General features: G+C 62.8%; 2 protein-coding genes across 19 annotated transcripts; both read left to right on the top strand.

Moving 5' to 3' along the window:
- Positions 1–16: 16 nt before the first annotated feature.
- On the top strand, positions 17–10,349 carry ADAM15 (ADAM metallopeptidase domain 15). 17 transcript variants are annotated; one of them, XM_006734806.3, is made up of 23 exons: positions 17–198; positions 1,350–1,456; positions 2,082–2,158; positions 2,532–2,610; positions 2,775–2,851; positions 2,942–3,140; positions 4,262–4,327; positions 4,405–4,473; positions 4,550–4,719; positions 4,841–4,922; positions 5,362–5,510; positions 5,596–5,770; positions 6,013–6,105; positions 6,221–6,525; positions 6,605–6,806; positions 7,065–7,142; positions 7,552–7,624; positions 7,805–7,943; positions 8,333–8,402; positions 9,011–9,082; positions 9,494–9,565; positions 9,818–9,942; positions 10,030–10,349. In XM_006734806.3, the coding sequence occupies exons 1-23, from the start codon at positions 120–122 to the stop codon at positions 10,070–10,072; spliced, it is 2,601 nt and encodes an 866-aa protein (XP_006734869.2). In that variant the 5' UTR covers positions 17–119; the 3' UTR covers positions 10,073–10,349. The 17 variants fall into 17 exon arrangements, 16 of the variants coding, with proteins under 16 accessions (XP_006734869.2, XP_006734868.2, XP_030885585.2 ...); XM_006734805.3 differs by having other exon boundaries at positions 9,008–9,082; XM_031029725.2 differs by lacking the exon at positions 9,494–9,565 and adding an exon at positions 8,569–8,642.
- A 153-nt stretch (positions 10,350–10,502) lies between these two features.
- On the top strand, positions 10,503–20,032 carry EFNA4 (ephrin A4). Of its 2 annotated transcripts, none has more exons than XM_081825517.1 (4): positions 10,503–11,631; positions 13,656–13,951; positions 14,308–14,376; positions 15,902–20,032. In XM_081825517.1, exons 1-4 carry the CDS (start codon positions 11,519–11,521, stop codon positions 15,949–15,951), a joined length of 528 nt encoding a protein of 175 aa, XP_081681643.1. In that variant the 5' UTR covers positions 10,503–11,518; the 3' UTR covers positions 15,952–20,032. The 2 variants fall into 2 exon arrangements, with proteins under 2 accessions (XP_081681643.1, XP_081681642.1); XM_081825516.1 differs by lacking the exon at positions 15,902–20,032 and adding an exon at positions 14,693–15,403.
- Positions 20,033–21,739: the final 1,707 nt, after the last annotated feature.

The raw sequence follows: 21,739 nt of genomic DNA, 5'->3' as shown, positions 1-21,739 counted from the left end.
GGGGCGGGGCCTGGTGGCTGCACGGCGCGGCGGGGTGCGCCAGGCAGACCCGGCCGCCGCGGCTCCTCGGCGCGCGGCCCAGCACCTGCTGCCCTCGCCCGGCCCGGGGCGCCGCTGCCATGCGGCTGGCGCTGCTCTGGGCCCTGGGGCTCCTGGGCGCAGGCAGCCCTCTGTCCCCCCGGCCGCTCGCAGATATAGGTGAGTGCCCGGCCCTCAGTGCGCGGGGGGTGGGGGGCGGAGAATGGACCGGGAGGAGGCGCAGGGAAGTCAGGAGGCACGGGGGTCGGCTGGAGACTCGGGGAGACCCCCAACCAGAGCGCGGCCCGCCCTAGTTCGCTGTCCTGGCTGAGGGCCCGGCGCCTGGGCGATGGAGTGGAGAGAGGAGGGGGATGCCGCCCCCCCGCCCCCGCGCGGTCATCCTCTGCTCGGTCCCCGCGGACACTAACGGGCTCCGGTGCCGGGCACCGAAGGCCCTGGCCCAGCGCCCCCTCAGGATGGTGGGACAGGGTCGCACCTCCCCAGGACTGACGTCTTCGCTCCTCTGGGGCCTAGCTGACCATTCCACCTGGTGCCAGAGCGCCGAGTGGTCACGGCCGGTAGGGTTTGGCGGAGAGGATTCTTCTTGGGCCCCCTTCCCAGGCCTGAGTGGCCAACGCACCCCTCGCCCTGATGATGATGCCACCAGAAACCCGGCGGAGCGAGCGGGAGGGAGCGCGGGAGGAGCCAGGGGAGGGGAGAATTGGCCAGGAAAGAGGCTGACACCGGACTCCTCCTTGGAACTTTCACTTCCCGCTGCTGTCTCGGGCCAGGGGCTGGAAGGGCAGGCGCGGGTGGGCTGGCCTCAAGAGAGAGGGCCATTGTGGGGACGGGGGTGCTCAGGGAGGAAGCTGGGCTGCGGCGATCGGGTGTGCGTGACTGGGTAGGGGGGTGTTTAGGGAGGGGTGTTTGCACTGCGCACCCAGAAATGGGCGTTCCCGGCAGCTCCGCAGTGAGGACAGGGGAGGGCGGAGTGGGCACCGGGCCACAGGGCTTCGCCCAGGCCTGAGAGGGGGCGTTCCTAGGGGGGTGATTGCGAGGGAGTAGGAAAGGGAGCTCCCCGCCAGAACCTGGGATTGGCCTGGGGGGGGTCAGGGAGAGGCGAAGGCAGGACGTGCAAGGTGGGGTGCTGGGATGAAAGTTGGGAGCCGCAGAGAAGACCCTTCCCTTCGGGATTCTCCTTTAAGTCCCAGCATGCAATGCAGGAGTCCTTCAAGCAGAGAAGGGCCCCGGTGCCCAGTGGGAACCAGCTATGCCCAACGCCGGTGCTGGCTCTCTCAGCACCCTCTCGGGGTGTTCTGGGCGCCCTGCAGGTGGCACTGAGGAGGAGCGGGCACGGCCAGAAGGGGCCCTGCGTGGACCCTCGGAGCCCCAGATCCTTCCGGACATCCCGACACTCAGCCTCACAGAGGTGTTTCAGGTGAGCCGCCCTCTCCCCCCAAGTGAAGAAGCACACCCCTGCCACCCCACAGAGCCGTGTGTCTGAGCACAGGTGAGTGGACCCCCGCGCAGCGCGGCCATCCCAGGGCTGGCTGCCCCTCCTGCCGCAGGCCAGCACCTGGCTTCACTTATGCCCTCAACATCTGCCCCCGCGCCTGCCCCAGCCTCCGCCCCAGCCGGCTGTCTGGCTCCGCTGGGGAAACCCTGAGGCCAGACTTGCTTTCGTGGTCTCATTCTGTCCCTTTTCTCCCCGGGGGAGCGGGGGGCTTGGAGAAGGTCAGGGCCTCACCAAACACCCCCCGTCCCCAATTCCAAAGCTGAGTCAGAGGAAGGGCTGGGGCCTGCACTGGGTCTTCCATGATGCTTCCTCTCTGGGCAGGAAGCCGAGAAGGGGCGGCTCAGATACCTTCCTTGACCTCCCCACACAACCCCCCAGAACAATGCCCCAGGCCGGGCAGGGCTTCCTGGCCCCTCCCTCGGGACCCCCCCACCCCCACCAGTGATCTAATCGTTGGTGCTCTCCGAAGGGCCTGAGGTTTTCTGGTTAGAGAGGATAGGCATTTCGGGCAGGGCCAGGGAGGTGACAGGCCCTCTGCTGCCCACAGACCAAGCTGCCTGAGGCCTTGCGGATCCAGTTGGAATTGGATGGTGAGAGTCACATTCTGGAGCTGCTACGGAACAGGTAACAATGCCAGTGGTCCCGTTGGTAATGTGGATAACGTGGCGGACAACCATACAGCACTGCCTAGCGCTTGAACTCATGACAACCTACAGGGCAGGTACTATTCGCTATTGCTGTCCTCGTTTTATATATGAAGAAGTCAAGGCACAGAGAGGCTAACTAACTTGCCCAAGGTCACACAGCTAGGTGCAGTAAAAACCAGATTAGAACACAGAGAGCTGGGCAGAGTTTGTGACCCAACCACTATACTCTGCTGCCTCTGGGGGAAGCCCGGCCCCCAGCCACCCCTCTACCACCTCCCAGGCCTGCAGGCCGTTCCTGCACCCCCCCCCCCCCAGGGAGGTAACTGTCACCGCCTTGCTTTTTCTTCCAGGGAGCTAGTCCCAGGCCGCCCGAGCCTGATGTGGTACCAGCCTGACGGCTCCCGTGTGCTCAGTGTGGGACACACTCTGGTGAGTCTTATGCCCCGTTTCTGGCCTGAGGGAAGAAGGCAGGGGCCACCTGGAGGGTGCCATCCCTACAGGACATGGGAGGACACTGCATCTCTGCACCAGCAGGCCAGCCTCCTGGTCTCCAGCCTGGCCTTCAAGGTAGCACTGCTGTTTCTCTGCTATAGGAGAACTGCTGCTACCAGGGAGTGGTGCAGGGCCGCATGGGCTCCTGGGTCTCTGTCTGCACCTGCTCAGGGCTCAGGTACAGAGGGTGCATCCCATGTGGGTGGGGACAGTGAGGGTGCATGAGGCATGGAGCTGAGAGGCTTTCTGACTTGCTGGATCTTCCCAGGGGTTTGGTGATCCTGTCCCCAGAGAGAAGCTACACCTTAGACCTGGAGCCTGGGGACCTCCGGGCCCCCCCGAATATCTCCCGGATCCAAGACCTCTTCCTGCCAGGCCACACTTGTGCCCTGCGCTGGCGTGCGTCTGTGCCCACCCAGGCTGCCCTGGAGCCACCCCGGGGAAGGCCCCACAGCCACACGCATCGGGTGAGGATGAACAGCAGGCTTTCGTTGTCCCCGAGGGCCAGGCCCCAGACCCTCAGAGCCCTGTGTTCCCAGAACCTTCTGAGGAGCAACTGTCCACACCCCTGTGTGAACATAATCTCCTTTCCTCTTCCCAACAATGCTGGGAGGTATGTCCTATCAGTAGCTCCATTTTAGTGAGAACACTGGCTCGGAGAGGTTAGTAACTTGCCCAAAGTCATTCAACTAGTGACTGATATATCCAGGATTTACATGCAGGTACTTGACCCAAACTCCACATCTGTCAGAAGATCCCCGAACGCAGAGAGCGCTCACTTGGCTAGAGATAATACAGTTACCAGTCATAAAGCAATATGAGTCCAATCTTCTGATTTATAAAACGGGGATGATAGGGGCGCCTGGGTGGCTCAGTCGTTAAGCATCTGCCTTCGGCTCAGGTCGTGATCCCAGGGTCCTGGGATCGAGTTCCACATCGGGCTCCCTGCTCGGCGGGAAGCCTGCTTCTCAACCTCTCCCTCTCTCCCTTCCCCTGCTTGTGCTCTCTCACTCTCGCTTTCTCTCTGTGTCTCAAATAAATAAATAAAATCTTAAAAAAAAAAAAAAAACAGGGATAATAAAACTACTTATCTTTCAGGGTTATTGTGGAGATTAACTGAATCTATCTATTTATCTATCCATATGCACAGTGCTTAGAAGTGTGCCTAAAGTGTGATAAGTATATGATGGTGTTGACTATTATTTTTTTATTTATTTTTTAAAGCTTATTTATTTATTTTTTAGTAATCTCTACACCCACTGTGGGGCTCGAACTCACAACCCCGAGACCAAGAGTCACACGCTCTCCCAACTGAGCCAGTCAGGTGCCCCTATTGTCTTCTTTTTAATTTGGAAAAGGCACTGCATTTGGAGTTAGAAAGCAGGCTCTACTCCCAGCTACGTGACCTACTCCTGGGTCCACCTTGGGCAAGTCGCTGGCCTCGCGGGCTCTCAGTGGCTCATCTGTAAAATGGGCTCTGCTCTCCTCCGGCCGGCAGCTCAGGGTGGGCGTGGACGCGGTTCCTGCAGCCCCGTGCGGCTGCCGGCCGTGAGAGTGCTGGGCCTGATGCTCCTTCTTCCGCCCACAGCGGAGGCGGGATGTGGTGACAGAGACCAAGACCATCGAGCTGGTGATCGTGGCCGACCATGCGGAGGTGAGCTGGCCCATGTGCGCTCCCCCCGGGCCCCCACCCGTCTTGCTGCTTTTCCTGCTCACTTCTCGGGCCCGCAGGTCCAGAGGTACCCGGACTCCCAGCACCTGCTGAACCGCATGCTGAAAGTGACCCTCCTCCTGGACACCGTGAGTGCTGGGCGGGGCAGCACCCTGACAGCCCTCTGGCCATCGGAGCCCATCTCCTGAGCCCCAGTTCTTTCAGTTCTTCCGGCCCCTGAATGTGCGGGTGGTGCTCGTGGGCCTGGAGGCCTGGACCCAGCGGGACCTGGTGGAGATAAGCCAGGACCCAGGTCTCACGCTAGACAGGTTCCTCCACTGGCGCCGGAGAGATCTGCTGCCTCGACTGCACCACGACAGTGCCCAGCTGGTGACGTAAGCCCCCCCGCCCGGGCTCTGCTCTGGCCTGGCCAGGGTCACACCCCCTCCCTATCTGAGGCCCTGAAGCTCTGGACCCCTTGGCATTGGGCCTGACTTTGGCCTCACAATCCCACAGCGCTACTTCATTCTCTGGGCCCACGGTGGGCATGGCCATTCAGAACTCCATCTGTTCTGACTTCTCCGGAGGTGTGAACATGGTGAGCTATTTCAGGTCTCCTCCCTATTCCCAGTTCAGTTCCTCCCCTCTGGAGGGCCGCTGATTCACTGAAAGCCCTACAAAGTTACCAATCCCAGAGCTGTGGGCATGGGGGCAGGGCTGTATGACACGTGGCCTCTGCGGTCGTGGCACTCTCTCCTGTGGCCAGCTGACCGCTTTACTGGTCTTCACCTATTTCCTGGGGGAGGAGGGGGTAGCCGAGCCCAAAGAAGAGAGGCGAGTGCCCAGGGCCACACAGTAAGGGAGGGGCACAGAGCTGAGCAAGCCCCCGGTTTCCTGCCACCCAGGCCTGGGCTCTCCTCCTACTTTAGAAGCAATTAAGGAGGGAGGCGGTGCTGAGCGCCCCGGAGGTCAGATGAGGAGAGAACAGGAGCAGTCAGGCTGCTGCTGGACCTGGGGTGTCCCCTCCCCAATGCCAGGACCACTCCACCAGTGTCCTGGGAGTTGCATCCTCCATAGCTCACGAGTTGGGCCACAGCCTGGGCCTGGACCACGACTTGCGCGGGCACAGCTGTCCCTGCCCAGGGCCGGCCCCTGCCAAGAGCTGCATCATGGAGGCCTCCACGGAGTGAGTCCCTGCAGGGGGTCGGGGGAGGGGGCGGGCAGGGCCCGAGGCTGCCCGCAGCCCCAACCTTTCTTGCCACGGTCCCCAGCTTCCTGCCGGGCCTGAACTTCAGCAACTGCAGCCGGCAGGCCCTGGAGAAAGCCCTGCTGGAAGGGATGGGCAGCTGCCTCTTTGAACGGCTGCCCAGCCTGCCCTCTCTGGCCACTGTCTGCGGGAATAAGCTGGTGGAGCCCGGCGAGCAGTGTGACTGCGGCTTCCCGGATGTGAGCCCCTCCCCCCAAGCCTGGCCCCACCCCTCCTGGGCCCTCACCCTGGGTCGCCGCCCCTCCCCGAGCGTCCGAGCCGAGCCCCTCGGTCCCCTCTCCGCAGCTCCCCGTCTGTCTGCGGGGACAGCACAGGCCGTGTGGGCCTCCAGCTTCTACTCGCTGTGTGCGTCCTCGGAGAGCAGGGGTGGGGCGGGCTCTCAGGCCTGGCCCTCTCCAACTCGGGGTCCCTCTGCCCTCAGGACTGCACCGACCCCTGCTGTGACTACGTCAGCTGCCAACTGAGGCCCGGGGCACGGTGCGCGTCCGACGGGCTCTGCTGTCACAACTGCCAGGTGGGCGCCGACGGGACCCTCCAGCCACCCACCGCTCACCCGCCGGGGCTCGGGGCGGAAAGGTCTTTCGGGGGGACCCGCCCAGCACCCACACCGATGCTCCCTCGCCCCGCAGCTGCGCCCGGCCGGCGGGCAGTGCCGCCCGTCCAGAGGGGACTGCGACTTACCCGAGTTCTGCTCAGGAGACAGCCCGCAGTGCCCTCCCGACGTCAGCCTGGGAGACGGCGAGCCGTGTGCGGGGGGCCAGGCCGTGTGCGTGCGGGGGCGTTGCGCCTCGTATGCCCAGCAGTGCCAGGCTCTCTGGGGACCTGGGGCCCGGCCCGCCTCGCCGCTTTGCCTCCTTGCTGCCAACACTCGAGGGGATGCCTTTGGGAGCTGTGGGCGCAGCCCTAATGGCAGCTACGTGTCCTGCGCCCCCAAGTAAGTGAGGAGCTGGGGGTCCCCTCTGGGTTTGTGGGAGCCTCGGCCTGACCCCGCACCTCCTCCCTCGTTACCTCAGAGACGCCATCTGCGGGCAGCTCCAGTGCCAGGGGGGGCAGGCCCAGCCTCTGCTCGGCTCAGCCCGGGGTCTGCGCTGGGAGATGCTAGAAGCCAACGGGACCCAGCTGAAGCTGAATTGCAGTTGGGTCCACCTGGACCTGGGCGACGACGTGGCCCAGCCCCTGCTGACTCTGCCTGGCACGGCCTGTGGGCCTGACCTGGTGAGCGGTCCCAGCAGGCAAGGCCAGAGGGAGGGCCGTGTGCACGAGTAGTGCCCAGGCCTCAGGGTCCACCAGTGTAAAAGGCAGACTCTCCGGGGGGGGGGGGGGGCAGAGTCACACTGCCGACTGAGCAGCGTCCTGTCATCCTGGCAGCCTCGGTTTCCCCCTCTGTAAGAGCAGGGCTGTGGCCTGCCAGTGCCCCTGACGCTTGGTGAGGCTGTGACCTTGGTTCTCTCCCCACCCCCCCACCCCCGGCAGGTGTGCATTGACCGCCGGTGCCAGCCCGTGGACGTCCTGCGAGCCCAGGAATGTCGAAGCAAATGCCACGGACACGGGGTGAGTGGGCGTGGCGGACACGGAAGGGGACAGGGAGCCTCCGGGGGGCAGACAGGAGGGCGTGGGGAACACACACAACTAGGTTCTAATCCTCGCTCTACTCCTTCCTAGCTGTGTAGCCGGGGGCAGATTATTAACCACTCTGAGCTCAGTTTCCTCAGCCACCCAGTGGGCATCCTGGGGTCTGGGAGATGAGGACGAGAGGGTCTAGCACAGTGCCAGCGTGGAGAAGGTGCTCACGGGCTCGTTCGGTTTCATTTCCTCGGCCGTGGACACAGGCTCCGTCTCTCCACCCCATCATCCCCAGCATACCTTCCAACTGTGGACAGAGGAGATCCTGAAACGCTGGGGGCAGGGAAATGCGGCCCCAGAGTGTAGGGCCCCTCATCGCTCAACCTCTATCCCCTAGGTCTGCGACAGCAAAGGACATTGCCACTGTGAGGCGGGCTGGGCCGCCCCTGACTGCACCAACCGCGTCAGAGGTAGCTGGGGGCAGCGGGCAGGGGCAGCTGGGAGGGCATCGCGGCTCACCCTTTACCGCCCCCCCTTCCTCTGACCCCTTCCCGTTCTCCGATCACTTTACCTCCGTCCCCGCCCTCCACCCCTTCCTGGGTGTAGGATTCTTAGCCCTGCCCACCTTCAAACCTGCCCTCACCCCACAGCGACCAGCCCCCTGACCACAGGGCTGCCCCTCAGCCTCCTGCTGTTGGTGGTCCTGCTGCTGCTGGGGGCCAGCTACTGGCACCGTGCCCGCCTGCGTCAACGGCTCTGTCAGCTCAAGGGACCCAGCTGCCAGTATAGGTACGAACCTCCTTGCCCCCAGCTCGCTCAACGGCTCTGCTGAAGACTGCTCTGCAGTCCTGTCCCCAGTCCCGCTGCAGTGCCCGACACCGGGCTCTGACCGCCAGCCCCTTGGGCCAGCCCACGCACGCCTCGCTCCCCTCCACGTGCCCTGTCACTCCTCACCTCACACCCAGACCCACGGAGGGCAGCTGGGGAGCCCTGTGCTGAGTAGGTGGGGACCCCCCTCAAGCCCCTCAGCCCCCCCACCACTTCTCACTGGGCCTCAACCACACTCGAGCTGCTCTCCAAGGGGCTGCAAAGGGTCAACCCCACTCAAGGGTCGCGTGTGGGTGGAGAGCATGGTCTGACGCTGGGCCCTCTCCCTCCTTGCTTTTCTTCACGTCCAGGGCAGCCCAGTCTGGTCCCCCAGAGCGCCCAGGACCCCCGCAGAGCATCCTGCTGATGCCAGGGGCCAAGGTAAGTTATGCATACCAGAGGAGAGAAGCCCCACCTTGCCCAGGCATCCAGCGTGGGCCCTGGGGTGGGGGCACTGAAGGCCCTAGACTCAGAGAAAGACTCCCATTGGCCACGAGTCAGTCAGAGGAGTCGGGGCCAGCCCTCCCCTACGCTCCCCTGGCTGCAGGCCCAGAAGCAGAGTCCAGCCTGGACTGGGGAGGGACATCACCTAGAGGAGGGCCAAGCTGGTGGTTCTGAGAGGTGGGTCTGCTGGTGCTCCCAGCAGGGGCCCCTGGAGGACAAGGGGGGTGGTGCTCCGAAATGGCCTTCAGGCGCCATGACCTGATGAGACCCAGGTCACCATGTGTGGAAGGCTGGCAAGTGCCCCGCAAGCCCCTGGAGCTGATGACAGGGGTGTGTGTGGAGGTGGTCCGCATGCTCACTCTGCCACTCGTCGCCCCCTCTGCATGCAGCCAAGCAACTGCATGCGCGGCCTCCCACTGCCCCTGGGGCCCTGGCAGCCCCTCCCCAGGCACTAACCCCTCTCTGCCCACATCTGTGTCCGTGCTCCCTCTCCCCGGCCCCACCCACCCCGATCCCGCTGTCTGCTCCCCATGCTCTCTCAGCAGGCCAGTATTCTTGGCTTCCCGGCACCCCCCTCCCGGCCGCTGCCTCCCGACCCTGTGCCCAAGAGACTCCAGGTAAATCCGGGCCAGGCCCCGCCCTGGCCCAGGGCAGGTGGGAGGCTTGGTGCCCCACTGCAGTTCTCACCCCTGTTCCCTGCCAGTGGCGCTCTTCATTAGGGGACCAGGGTGCCCCTCAGCCTTCAGACACTCTGAGCCCCAGCAGCTGCAAAGGGTGAGCCTCCTGCCTTGGCTTCTACCACCACCTGGTGGTCAGTGGCAGGACTGCAGCTGGCCTGGGACACCACTGTGACCCATACCTTCCTCCCCTGAGGCTTCTGCGGGCAGGCGCCCAAGCCCTGTACGCATGGCCCTGTTCTCACCTGCTCCCTGGCTGACTTTGCATGTTGAACTGAACCCCTGGAGAGAACCACTGCATGCCCGCTGGCCCCTGGCTGTGCTCACGGCGCTGCCCCTCTCTCTGTTCAGGCTGAGCTGGCTGACCGGCCCAATCCCCCCACCCGCCCTCTGCCCGCCGACCCGGTGCTGAGGCAGCCGAAGGTAACGTGGGGAGAGGAGGGTGCCGCCTCTCCCCCACTCAGGACTGTGGTGTTAATAACCCTGGCAGTCGTGGCCATGGTGAGATGCCCCCTCTGTGCATGAGGACACATACCCTGGTGTCCTTTAACGGCGACAGGTTGGTTTGGAACCAAGGTGACCTCTGGAGCCGGCCCCACAAGCTGGTGCTCCCCAGCAACAGGGGTGGGCAACACGACACCCCCTCCCAAGCCAGCCTCCCGCTTTCTTTCTCAGTCTCAGGGGCCTGCCAAGCCCCCACCGCCGAGGAAGCCACTGCCTGCCAACCCCCAGGGCCGGCGCCCTTCGGGTGACCTGCCTGGCCCAGGAGCTGAAATCCCGCCCCTAGTGGTACCGTCCAGGTGGGTGCAGGGGATACCAGCGCCGGGCGAATGGTCTGGGGAAAGGGGGACCTCTGACCTTTTTTTTCTCGATTTCCCGCACCCCAGGCCTGCGCCGCCGCCCCCAGCAGCGTCCTCGCTCTACCTCTGACCTCTGCTGAGGTTCCGCTGCCTGCAAGCCGGACTTAGGACTTCAAGAGGCGGACTGGCCCCTGGAGTCCCCCGCGATGACTGAAGGAGCCGGAGCCTGGACACGGCGGAGCGGGCAGCCTAAGACTCCGGGCACCTCCACGCGCCGACGAGCAGCACCCTAGGGACCCGCCAGGCAGTTGCAGCTGGGGATGGGAAGGGGCTGGGCGCCGTCCTGGGCTGAGGGAGGTGCACACAGCCTGTCCCTGCTCTGGTGCAATAAACCTGAGGTCTGGGGAGCGTGCCTCGGACTTTGTCTGCTCGGGGAAGGCCAGGTCGCCCTGCTGCGGTTCCAGGTCTGGCCGCCAGGAGGCGCTGCCGCCTCGGACGTAGGCGGGCTAGGGAGGGCGAAGAGTCCCAGGCTGGGTCAGCGTGTGTGTCCCCGGGATGCTCGCGGCTGGTTTCTGCCCAGTCTGGGATGACTCCGCGCAATCCAGTATCCAGGGAGTTGTAAATCCCCGTGCCGCCCCCAGTCGCCAAGTCCTTGCGCCCAAGTGTGCATGGCCCCCAGAGGCGGCTATCCACGAACCGGCCCAGCTGTTGGACCCGCCGTCCCCACCCTCTGACCAGTAGCTGGGAAAAGTGGATCTGGCTGGTGTTCTCAGAGCCCTGGAGCCGGGGCGGAGCGGGGCGGCGGCTCCCACGATCCCAAGGCCGTGCACCTGCCTCCTCCCCCTCCCCTGCCCCACCTGAGGGCTTGGGAACAAAGGTGCTTTGTACAGGACGCAACCACCTCATTATTTCGACTTCGGGAATGGGGCCGCGTGGGCCCCCAGCCCAGAATGAAGGTGTGGGGCGTAAAGGGACAGGCGCCAACCCCAAGGTGGGCACTAAGGCTCCGTAAGGGGGAGGGGAGGGAGAGGGTGAGGGGCGATCTGTCGCAGGAGGCGATCTGTCCCTTCCACTCCGCGCTATCCCTGAATAGGCAAAAAGGGGCAATATGCTAAGGTGGAGCTGGGCGGGCTTCGTGGGTCCTCGCCCGTGCCTCACTTTTTCCTCTTTCTGGGGAAAGGCCGTGTGCTCCTATTTAAATCTTCCCAATTTGTAATAAGGCTTCCTACCTACCCGGTACTAACGCAGACACGAAAGACGCGACCTCCCTAAAACGAACTCCCCGACAGTGGACTGCGTCGCCCCTCCCGCCCCCTCGTGACACGGTGCAGACCCGGTGGGAGCGCCGCGAGCCTGGCGCGCGCCTCGGCGCACACAGGGTTAACAGGAGTTGGCTCCGAGCGGGGAGGCGGGGGTGCGCCCCCATTGGTGGAAAGTTACCCGGAGGCGTGGCCTGCGAGTCTCTGCACCCCACCCCCAGTTCCGCACCCCCCCCCCTCCACTTTGTACCTTTCTCGCGGCGGCAGAGAAGCGGGCCGGGACCGGCCGGACCAGACCAGAGCGGACCCCGGGGGCGATGCGGCTGCTGCCCCTGCTGCGGACTGTCCTCTGGGCCGCGCTCCTCAGCTCCCCGCTGCGAGGGGGCTCCGGCCTCCGCCACGCTGTCTACTGGAACTCCAGTAACCCCAGGTAGCCGGGCCGAACCCGGCCGACTGCGGCCCGGGCCTGCGCGCTCCCGGGCCGGGCGCGCGCCCCACTCTCGCTCTGTGCGCGGCGCCGCCTGGCCCGGGCCGCGCGCCGGGGCTCCTTTGTTTGAGCCGGCGGGGGAGGGGGAGGGGAGGGGCGAGGCGCGCCCGGGGCTCCCCCCCGCCCGCACGTGTTGGGGGGCGGGCGGAGGACCCCCAGCTCTGAAGGCGGAAGGTGGGATCTCGGAGCCGGGGGCCCCCCGGCCTGCGCTCCGAGCCCCGCCCCCTCGCTTTTCCCTTCTCTCCTGCTGTTCCCCTCCACCTCCGAGCTGGGGCGGGCGTTCTGGAGAGGGAGGGAGGGGGCTTCACGCTTGAGAAAGAGCGTGGTTTACTCTCCTGCTCGCTTGGCCTCCTGAGCTCATTCACTATCTCTGCGTTCATCTCCGTCATTCTGGGTCCTTCTATTTCTGTCCATTCTCGGCCCTGCCCTTCCAGCTGAATCACCTTCGGGCAAGTCGTTTGACTCCCTAACCTCAGTTATCTCATCTGTAAAATGGGCTAATAACACCTGGTACCCTGGGAAATCAGGCGGGCTGACCGAGGTCACGTGTGTGGAAGAGGTGCAGGCTGTAGATACAAATTATTCTTTCTTTCTTCCGAGCCTTTGAACCTCGGTATTTTTTACTGTTTGCATTTTCCTCCCCAGTTCTCCCTGTCTCTCTGCTTTCTCCATCTGTTTGCCTTTCTGATTTTCTACTTGAGACAATCTGTGACTCTGTTCATTTGTTCACTCACCAACATTTGTTACGCGGGACGTGTGCTAGGATGCTGGATATAGAGAGAGAAGACCTCAGCTCTGGCCTCTGGGAGCCCGGAGACCCCCCGGGGAGGGCAGGCATCAAGACAGGTCATTACAATGCTGGCACCACGTGGTAACAGCTATTGTCCTCCCAGTTCCGAAGCCCTCTCTCTGTTCCAGACCAGTGCCTCTGAATCACTTGGAGAACTTGTTAGAAATTCAGGTTCCTAGCCCCCAACCCTGAGGTTTCTGGCCTGTTCATTCAATCTGCAAATATTTATTAAGTGTTTGGGCAGGACACTTTTCCAGGCACTGGGGATGCTGCAGAAATCATACCAAGGCCCAGCTTGTGTTTGAGTGGGTCTGAGCTGAGCCCAGGAATCTGCATTTCTGATCAGAACTCCAAATGCAGGTGGTCCTTAGACCACCCATTGAGGGATAGTTAGAGGCCTTTCATCCGTCACGCTAGACTGTGTGGATGGTCAGGAAGGGGGAAAGTAGTTCACAGTGTATAATGCTGTGGGGGCAGCCTGTCCCAGCCCTTCCCGCCTGTCCTGGCTCCCACAGGCAGCTCCCAAGAGGTAGGGAAGGGAGTCCTGAGTAGGCCAAAGATGAGTTGATACCTGGAGGGGCCTCCCCCATCCACAGCCTATTCCTTCCTTCCTTCCTTACTTCTTTCCTTCCTTCCTTCTTTCCTTTCACTGTGACATTCTTCTCAGTATTGCATTGAGATCCGGAAAGCTGTCTTCCTCTCTCTGCCTCTGCTGATGAGGATACGGTTCCTGGCGTCCATGTCTGCGGCCGTGACTGCGCTGCGGGCCCAGATTTGTACCCCTCGTCTCTGTGCCCCAGCTTCTTAGCACCTGACATGTACCAAGTGCAGAGTGCTCTGCCAGGCCCTCTGTTGGGCACTGGGGCCGGAGAGCTGGCGGCAGCTCCAGCCTGAAAATGTAGGGTCTGGAGAGTGACCGTCTCAGGCTTGAGCACGTGGTTATGGGCACTGCCGTCCCTTCACCTCTCAATACCTGCAAACTGGTTCCCGCCCCCGCCCCCGCCCCCCCACTCCTTGACTCTGTCTCTCAAGAGTTGTCAGGTTGGGAAACTCGGGCCTTGCTGAGCTGCTCCCTCTCCAGTGGGTAGGGGAGAGGCCGGAAGGGACCACCAGGACCCTCACGCCCCTGGGGAGCTGCAACGCGCCCCTTCAGCCCGCCCCTGCCTGATGCCTGCAGGCTGCTTGGAGGAGACGCCGTGGTGAAGCTGGAGCTCAACGATTACCTAGACATCTTCTGCCCGCACTATGAGGGGCCAGGGCCCCCTGACGGCCCCGAGACGTTCGCTTTGTACATGGTGGAGCGGCCAGGCTATGAGGCCTGCCAGGCCCAGGGGCCAGGAGCCTTCAAGCGCTGGGAGTGCGCCCTCCCCTTCGCTCCCTTTGGCCCGGTTCGATTCTCTGAGAAGATTCAGCGCTTCACACCCTTCTCCCTTGGCTTTGAGTTCTTGCCTGGAGAGACCTACTACTACATCTGTGAGTGAGGAGGGGCACGCTGGCTGTCCCGGGCGGGCGGCAGGGGGGCATCCTGCCATCGTCACAGGTGGGCAGAGGGCCTGAGGTGGGGCCTGGGAATGAAGAGGGGGGACCTGAGTCTAAACTGAGTAGGGGGACATCTAGGGGAGTCTGTAGAGAGGAGGAGAAAGCAAGAGGAGCTAGGAAAGGGGCCGTGGTGGAAGGCACGGCCGGGGCCTGGCACCAGGGTGTGGACCAAAAGTGAGGGGAAGCTCTCCAGGGAACTGCAGGGAAGACAAACGGGAAGGGTCTGCAGGAGTCTGAGGCGTGCAAGCTAGCCTGTGCTAACTTCTTCCTCCCAATTTCCCACCACCCAGCGGTACCAACTCCCGAGAGTTCTGGCAAGTGCTTGAGGCTCCAGGTGTCTGTCTGCTGCAAGGAGAGCAGTAAGTGGGTCGGGGTGCGGGGAGCCACCCTTCTGGTGGGTGTGGGGTCGTTGGAGTGAGGGAAGCGGTGGGGAGAGTCTGGGAGCATCAGACCCTGAGGGGTCCAGGTGGAGCTTTTAGCTGTGGCCTCTGATCCCCCATTTCTCTCTGTGGGAGCTTCCACTCTGCCCCTTTATGCTGGGCCAAGGAGATGGCATTTCCAGGGCAGTATCCTTCGAGGCCTCAGCCGTGGTGGGCTGGGAGTGAAGAGGCCAGGGGCAGGGCAGGAAGGAGGCTGCTGAAGGGGAGGGTCCCTCAGTGCTGCCCTCCCTCACAGAGTCGGAGTCAGCCCATCCTGTTGGAAGCCCAGGAGAGAGCGGCACATCAGGGTGGCGAGGGGGAGGTGCTCTCAGCCCCCTCTGTCTCTTGCTGCTGTTTCTGCTGCCAATTCTGCGCCTCCTGCGAGTTCTCTGAGCCAAGCAGACCCCTCCTGCTACGCCCAGGAGCCAGAGCCCTCCCGAGACTCCCTGGAGGAGGGGCCCCTGCCTCTCGAGCTGGGAGCAGTCAAGCCAGCCAGACCAACGGAAGAGTGACGGGGAGGTCAGAGGGTCTGAGGTGACCCTTCCAGGGGCTGGCCCCTCATCACAGGCCGAAGGGGAGCTGCATACAGCCCTGGGCACCCTGGAGCCCAGGCAAGGCAAATGTAGGGTCTCCGTCAGCTGCTTTGACGTTCTCATCCTGTCCCCCCCAGAAAGACTGGGATTTGGTGGGATTGAATCCTTGAGTCTGTTGGGGCCAAGACCGAAGACCTGGGGACAGGTGGATTGCCAGACCAGGGCAAGGGAGAAGGCCTGCCATCTGTGCCCAGTACCCTGTGGGCCTCTTCCCTGGGGCGGCATCTTCCCCTCCCCAGGGGGTCACTCACTTGTCTTCTATGAAGACGGACTTGCTATGAGGTTGAATATCATGCCAGTTTGTATTTTTATAAGTGTCCGGACCAAACCGTCAATAAACCACCCAACTTGCGGTTGCTCTCCCCCATCTACCACCCTCTGGCTCCTTCCCTGACCCCGGGACGCCCCGCAGCCTCTGCTCTCAGCTTCGCTTGGCCTGACCTCCATGTCAGCTCCGCCCAGGCCATCCCTTCCGGGCGGCCGTGCGCACCCCTCTGGGCGGTGTGCGGTGGGAGCCAGCGGCACCCTCTCCCACCTCCCTAGCAGGCTTCCTGAGCTGAGGAGGGGGCAGATGCTCCGGACAGCCCACCCACTTGGGGCGGTGCCCAAGCCCCAAGCAGGGCGTTGGGGCAAACGCCAGGGCCGCTAGAGAGTTTCAGAATGCCTGGGTCCCTGCGAGCCGGGCATCCTTCCCCCTCCCCAAGGGCAGTCTGGGCGGTGCCTGGTCTAGAACTGGGAAGGTGGGGTCAGATCAAAGCCTCCTTCCCCAGCGGCTTCTTTGTTCTTCGCTTTTATAAGGAGGAGGGGGTGGGGCCGAGGAGGGAGCGCCCCCTTTGCTCTCAGCCCCACACTGCCTCTCCCACCTCTGGCAGGCGAGGCTGTGATCCACCCCCCCCAAGCCCCACCAGAGCCCTCTTTCTGAACGGTGTCCTCGGTGGAGCCAGGGTGAGGGGTGCCCCTCCCCCCGCCGCCGTGCCCCGCAGCTCCCGCTGGCACCGTGCCGGCCCGCCTGGCACCGAGCCAGCGATCGATAGGTGGACGTTGTGCTGATTAGCTCGGCCCGGCTGCGGCAGCGAGAGGCGGCGTGTGAAGCCGCGGGGGGCGCGAGACTGACAGACGCCGGAACCCGGGAACTCGCGGGCCCCTCCCCCACCCCTTCGCACCCCGTCAGACCCCGCTCGCTCTCGTTCGTTCCACTGCTCTGCCCGAGGGGCGGAGGGCGGCACCGCGGGCGGAGCCGACGCGAGTCGACCCCTTCCCCCATTCGAGGCCGGGGTCAGAAAACGCCGCGTCTGTAGGTGCGCGTGTCCGCGCGTCCGCGCCCTCGGCCCCCACCGCGCTCTTCAGCGGACGCCGAGGGCCCGGGGCGCCCAGCGGGCGGCGTCTGAGCTCGAGCGTGAGCTGCGGCCCGGCCTTCTGGTCCCGGGTTCGAGTGGCGTCTCCCCTGTCATCCAGGAGGGGGTCCTGTGTCGCCGTGGAAACCGAGGGCACTGCTGCCTCGTGCACTCCCCCCCCCCCGCAGAAGCTGTCGGCGAGGTGCGCGGGGCGACTGGTGACTAGGCCCTGCCCTCCACTGACGACGGTGGGGGTCTCCCCCCGACGCCCCACGCCCGCCTCGCCCACCCAGCCGGGCGCGCTCGCTGCCTAGTGTGCGGAGCAGGCGGGGGCGGGGGGCGCGGGCGGCGGGCGGGCGCTCGGACGTGCGCCCTCGCCGGCCGCCGGCTCCCTGCAGGTGTCTGAGCGGACGCCTCGGCGGCAGGGCATCCGTGCGAGGGTCGCAAACTCCCGCCCGCCCGCCCGCCCGCCCTTTCCTCACACCTGGCCCTGCGCGTTCAGCCGGGCCAGCCCCGGGGCGCGCCCCCCAGAGGGCCAGGTCCGCTCCCGGGGCCGAGGCGGGCTGAAGGTGCGGGGCGGCCTTCCGCGACTGGGCCCGACCCATGGGAAGGCCTCGAGGCGCGTTCCGGGGCGCGGTTCCAGGAGGCTGGGCAGGCCTGTGAGTTTTTGGGCGTCACCGATCTCCCCTAAACTCGGCGGCGCTAGACGGCCCAAGGTGGGGCCCTCAATTCGCTAGGCCCGCCCTAGTCTCTCCCCAGCAGATGCGAAAACTGGTCATCTTTGCCTCACTCTGTCTCGTCGTCCCAAGAGCCTGAAAGACTCTGCGACCTGGGTCCTGCCCCACAATTTGCGGGGTTGCAAACCACCCTCTTTCTCTAGAAGCTAAACCCTGAAGCTCTGGTCTTTTTATGATGTGACCCCTCTCTCTCCTCTTTCAGTAGTTCGTTCCTTCCTTTGCTTATTCATTCATTCATCAAATCGGGAGCTCCCAGCGCGCCCTTCTTTCAGCCGGCCACGGCAGCTGGGGTCGTCGGGGGATTCCCAGCCGTGACGCAGTTGGAGAGGGCCACTCTGGCTTCCAAATAGCCAACTGAATCCCGGGCCCTGGGGCATGAGGTCATCGGCGGTGATGCCCATTGGTTCAGGCCTGGACGTGGGGAGGGGGTCCCCATAGCAACCGACGGTGCGTCCGACCGTAACCGGGAGAGTGGTCGTTGCTTGAGCTCCAGGGGCCGCTTGGGTGGCTGTTTGGGTTGGGGGCGGGGAGACTGGATGGAGCTCAGCTTCCCAGGTCCCGCCGCCCTAGCCCAACCGACCAAGCTCGTATCATTCTCGAGATCCTTTTTCTCCCCCCAAGTAATGGTCAGTGCCACTTACCCCAGGAAGGTTAGGGGAGGAGTACTGGCAACACCGCTGGGGTCCTGGGTGCGCGGCTGCCCCACATGGAATGCTTCTGAGATCCTCCTGGTCTTCTGCATATCATCTGCATCTCATTTGCATTCTCTTCATTTAAGGTCAAATTGAGCAGACATCTCCACATCCCCAGCCCTGTCACTTGTCTGTATCCCGACTTTATCCCTTAGCAGCTCCATGATTTCTCTCTCCTTTTCCGGTTCCTTACCCCACCCCTCTTCTAGCCTCCAATGTCTCCTCCAGTGGGAGGGGGCGCAGCCTAGCTAAAGCAGAAAGAAGTCTGCCTCTCCCTCTGGATGTTTGTTGACAGATGGGGAGGGCTGGTCTGTACTGCCTAGAGATTAAATTGGCAAAGCAAATGGTGGGGGAAGGTGCCCCGGGGCCGGGTCGAGGGTCTCCAGGGCCAAATCACCCACACGCCCGGCAGGGTGCTGGAACAAGGGCTGCCTGCTTCCAGCGAGGGGCAGGCCTGCCCACCTGTCTGGTGCCAGGCCAGCTTCCTTCCTCCAATTAAATACTAATGAGGTGTCATTAACCCTTAGTTTGCCTGCCAGCCCTCCGGTGGAGCGCAGATTCATGGTCTCCCAGCGAAGCAAGAGGGAGGCCCTTTGAAGAAGCTCAGAGGTAGTGGGGCCCCCGGGCCAGGAGACCCGCAGGCAGGGCCAGAGGTGTGAGCAGCGGGCGCTGGTTATCCTGCGTGCCGCAGAGGCGCTCTAGACGTGGGTGTCCCCCCCTGTCTGAGTGCGCTTCTTCCTCAGTGTATCAATGCAACAATTTGTTGTGAATCACCTTACCTACTCCTGCTAACTCAACACCAGGCTGTGTGCTGCAGGCTAGGGATGTGCACTTGCATCAGACAAGATTGCTTTCCCTTAAGGAATCTTCAGATTACTCAGGAAGACAAACTGGCCAACAAACAACTATAATGCCAAGTGCAAATGCTACTACGGAGCTACATACAAAGTGCCATGGAGGAGGCGTGAGCTTGAAGGACAAAGTTTGAGGCAGGGAGGGGATGTGCAGACCTCATAAAGCCTGTGTGTGTGACTCAGCGTGGGCCTGTGGTCAGGGGTGTTTTCAGGACTGCTGGTGTTTGCCCTCCCAGAGCTGTACATTTTGCATCTGTATATATGTGTGAGCGTGTGTATGTGTGTTGTCTGCATCTCTCTGTGTCTGGAATCCCTTCTCCTGAACACACATTGTGGTTTTATTACAGATCAATGTTTGCCGTGAAGCTCTTGTGCAGATTAGCCTGGACCTGCCCAGCCCAGGGGAGGGGCGTAGAGAGAACTGATGTTGGCTCTTGGGGAAGGGGTGGGCAGGCACCGTCTCCACACTTGGGGGCCCAGACTCTTGGCTCCGCAGTTGGCAGCGGCCGGCCACAGGAGGCAAAGGGCTGGGCCCCGGGCTGTGGTAGGGTGTGCCCAAGCTGTAGTCCCCTCTGGCCCTGGCTCCCCAGAGGAGACAGGGGGGTTACCGCCACCACTCCTCACCAAGATCTCAGGCCCCCCTCCCCCAACTCGTTCTGTCTGCGGAGGAGCAGGCCAGCTCAGACATGTCTGCTGGCTCTCTCCTGCAGGGAGCAGATCCCTTCCAGAGGACTCTGGAGGGCTGGGGAATGCTGGAGCCTACTAGGAGGCCCTCAGAGGCTCTCTCCAGCCCGGATTCCCCACCCACTCCAGGGAGCCACTTCTCTGGGTTTCACCCAGACGTAGCCACCTTCACCAGGGATCCTCTCAACCGGTAGGCAGAAGGTGGGGGCTAGGGTTCTGGTGATGAGGATGGGGCGGGGTGGGGGCTGAGGCTACTCAGAGACCGCTGCCCCAGTTCCCGCTCCTTGAAGCCACTTGCTGGAAAGCTCAGTTTTGGTGGCGGGAAGAAAAGAGTCTGGATCTTGGCAGTTTTAGGGGTTATGAAGAGGCTCTGCAGTCTGAGGAGAAGGTCAGGGACCCCTCCTTCCACACTGTCAAGGATGGGGACTTCCTGGTTTGGGAGGAAACTTGCCCTCCCCCTGATTCCATCTAACTTTCCTGCCCCATCCCACTCCCCAAGCCCTGGGCCAGCTCTGTCACCATGACAGCTTTCAGAGAAGCTTGGAGAGCGGGAGAAGTTATGGAACAGCCAGTTCAGGGCTAGTCTCAGTGGGCAGAACTCAGGAGAGAATCCCTTAATAATAACGGTGTTGGGGGGCGCCGGGCTGGTGACTCTCGTGGGTGTGAGTTCGAGCCCCACGTTGGGTATGCAGATTACTTAAAGTCTTTTAAAAAAAAAAATAAATGGGATGCCCGGGGGGCTCAGTCGGTTGGGTGTCTGCCTTTGGCTCAGGTCATGATCCCAGGGTCCTGGGATAGATCCCCACGTCGGGCTCCCTGCTCAGCGGGGAGCCTGCTTCTCCCTCTGCGTGTCCCCCCACCACTTGTACTCTCTCTCTCTCAAATAAATAAATAAAATCTTTAAAATAAATAAATAAGTCAATAAATGGGTAAAACTAATTGGTGATGAGGCCCCCATGAACCAAGCACCTCGTGGGTCCTGAGCACTGCGCTAAGGGCTTCCCAGACATGGGTCCCAATCTCAGCCAACTCCTGGAGGAAGGGTATTATTTTCCCTACTTCACAGATGAGGAAGCAGCCAGAAGTTGGGTGACTAGAAGAGCCCATGAGTGCTGGGACTGGGGCACAACCTCAAGCCCACCCTGTCACTGCGAGGCCACACTCATCTTTTCCTGAAGCGCAATCAGGGGACTCACACACACTCTCACGGCACCCCGGAGATGCCCCCCCACTTCAGGCCGCGCAGCCTGTGGGGCTCATTACAGGGAGCAGGGCGTGACGAGGGTCAGAGGTTCTCACACCCTGACCGACCCACCGAGCCCGGCATCCTGGTTTCCTGTGTCCTGGACACACGGTGGTGGGCGTGCCGCGGCGGCCCCTGTGGCCGTGTGTGTGTGTGTGTGTGTGTGTGACTCCACGTCAACTCAGCACATGGCGCATCGCACAGCTATGCCGACAACACACTGGGGAGAGTCAGCCAGCAGGCACGTGCCATCACCCTCTTCCTTGGCACCCAGGTCTCCACGTGACCGCCATCCCGACGGCCTGCCTGCTCCGGGGCAGACGCATGGGCCCTGGGCAAGGTGCGGGACCTGGGAATATTTCATGTCTGGGGCAGGCGGCTGCCTCCCCCGCGCCCACACGTGCCCCGTCCTTCCCCTTGCAGGCTCCTTGTTTATTTGTTTAATGAATTATTTATCCATGGCCCCCCCTTCCCTGCTGGTCTCCCCCTCCCCCAGGCCCTAGCCTCCATGATTTATTGAACACAGCTCAGCTCTGTGGTTGCCACCCGATGTCCTGGGAGCCGCCTTGGGCCACGCAGCCTGAGTACTCCCTCTGCCCCCGACCTGTTCCGCTCCCTGCTTCCTTGGCCCCGAGGGGGGTGGGAGTGAGGCACCATGTCAGAGGGCTCCCAGGGGTCTAAATTCAGTGTCCCTGGAGAGAACATGGCAACCAGAGGTGCACCAGCAAGACTGAGGCCCGGAGGGAGATGCAGGCTGAACCTGCAGGTAAGAGAAAAGAGGCCTGAGGCCCTAGAGGGAGGACCGGCCCCATGGAGAGAACCCCAGCCCCAGCAGAGGCCCTCACCCCACAGACAGGTGTCTGTCCGGGCCCAGGCCTTAGACACCAGTGTCTCAAACCATAGCTTGTGACCCCTTGGGGTGGTGAAATCAAGAATAAATTTTATGCGTCTCAACCACCTTTTTATTTAAGAAAAAAAAAAAGATTTAAAACTAGAAGAGGATGGGGCACCTGGGGGGCTCAGTTGTTAAGCGTCTGCCTTCGGCTCAGGTCATGATCCCAGGGTTTTAGGATCGAGCCCCGCATCGGGCTCCCTGCTCCGCGGGAAGCCTGCTTCTCCCTCTCCCACTCCCCCTGCTTGTGTTCCCTCTCTCTCTATGTCTCTCT

This window comes from Leptonychotes weddellii, chromosome 6, assembly GCF_054177405.1.
Source record: "Leptonychotes weddellii isolate Sample4059 chromosome 6, ASM5417740v2, whole genome shotgun sequence".
In the NCBI taxonomy this organism is placed as follows: domain Eukaryota; kingdom Metazoa; phylum Chordata; class Mammalia; order Carnivora; family Phocidae; genus Leptonychotes; species Leptonychotes weddellii.
Note: the sequence above shows the minus strand (reverse complement) of the source record. Positions and strands in the feature narration are given on the sequence as shown.

Bases quoted from the DNA above. Each gene is read 5' to 3' on its own strand.
- ADAM15 (XM_006734805.3), top strand. From the start codon at position 120: ATGCGGCTGGCGCTGCTCTGGGCCCTGGGGCTCCTGGGCGCAGGCAGC. The intron at 3,141-4,261 runs GTGAGGATGAAC...TTCCGCCCACAG, and splicing joins CCCACAGCCACACGCATCGG to CGGAGGCGGGATGTGGTGAC. The intron at 4,474-4,549 runs GTGAGTGCTGGG...CAGTTCTTTCAG, and splicing joins TGACCCTCCTCCTGGACACC to TTCTTCCGGCCCCTGAATGT.
- EFNA4 (XM_081825516.1), top strand. From the start codon at position 11,519: ATGCGGCTGCTGCCCCTGCTGCGGACTGTCCTCTGGGCCGCGCTCCTC. The intron at 11,632-13,655 runs GTAGCCGGGCCG...TGATGCCTGCAG, and splicing joins TGGAACTCCAGTAACCCCAG to GCTGCTTGGAGGAGACGCCG. The intron at 14,377-14,692 runs GTAAGTGGGTCG...CCTCCCTCACAG, and splicing joins TGTCTGCTGCAAGGAGAGCA to AGTCGGAGTCAGCCCATCCT.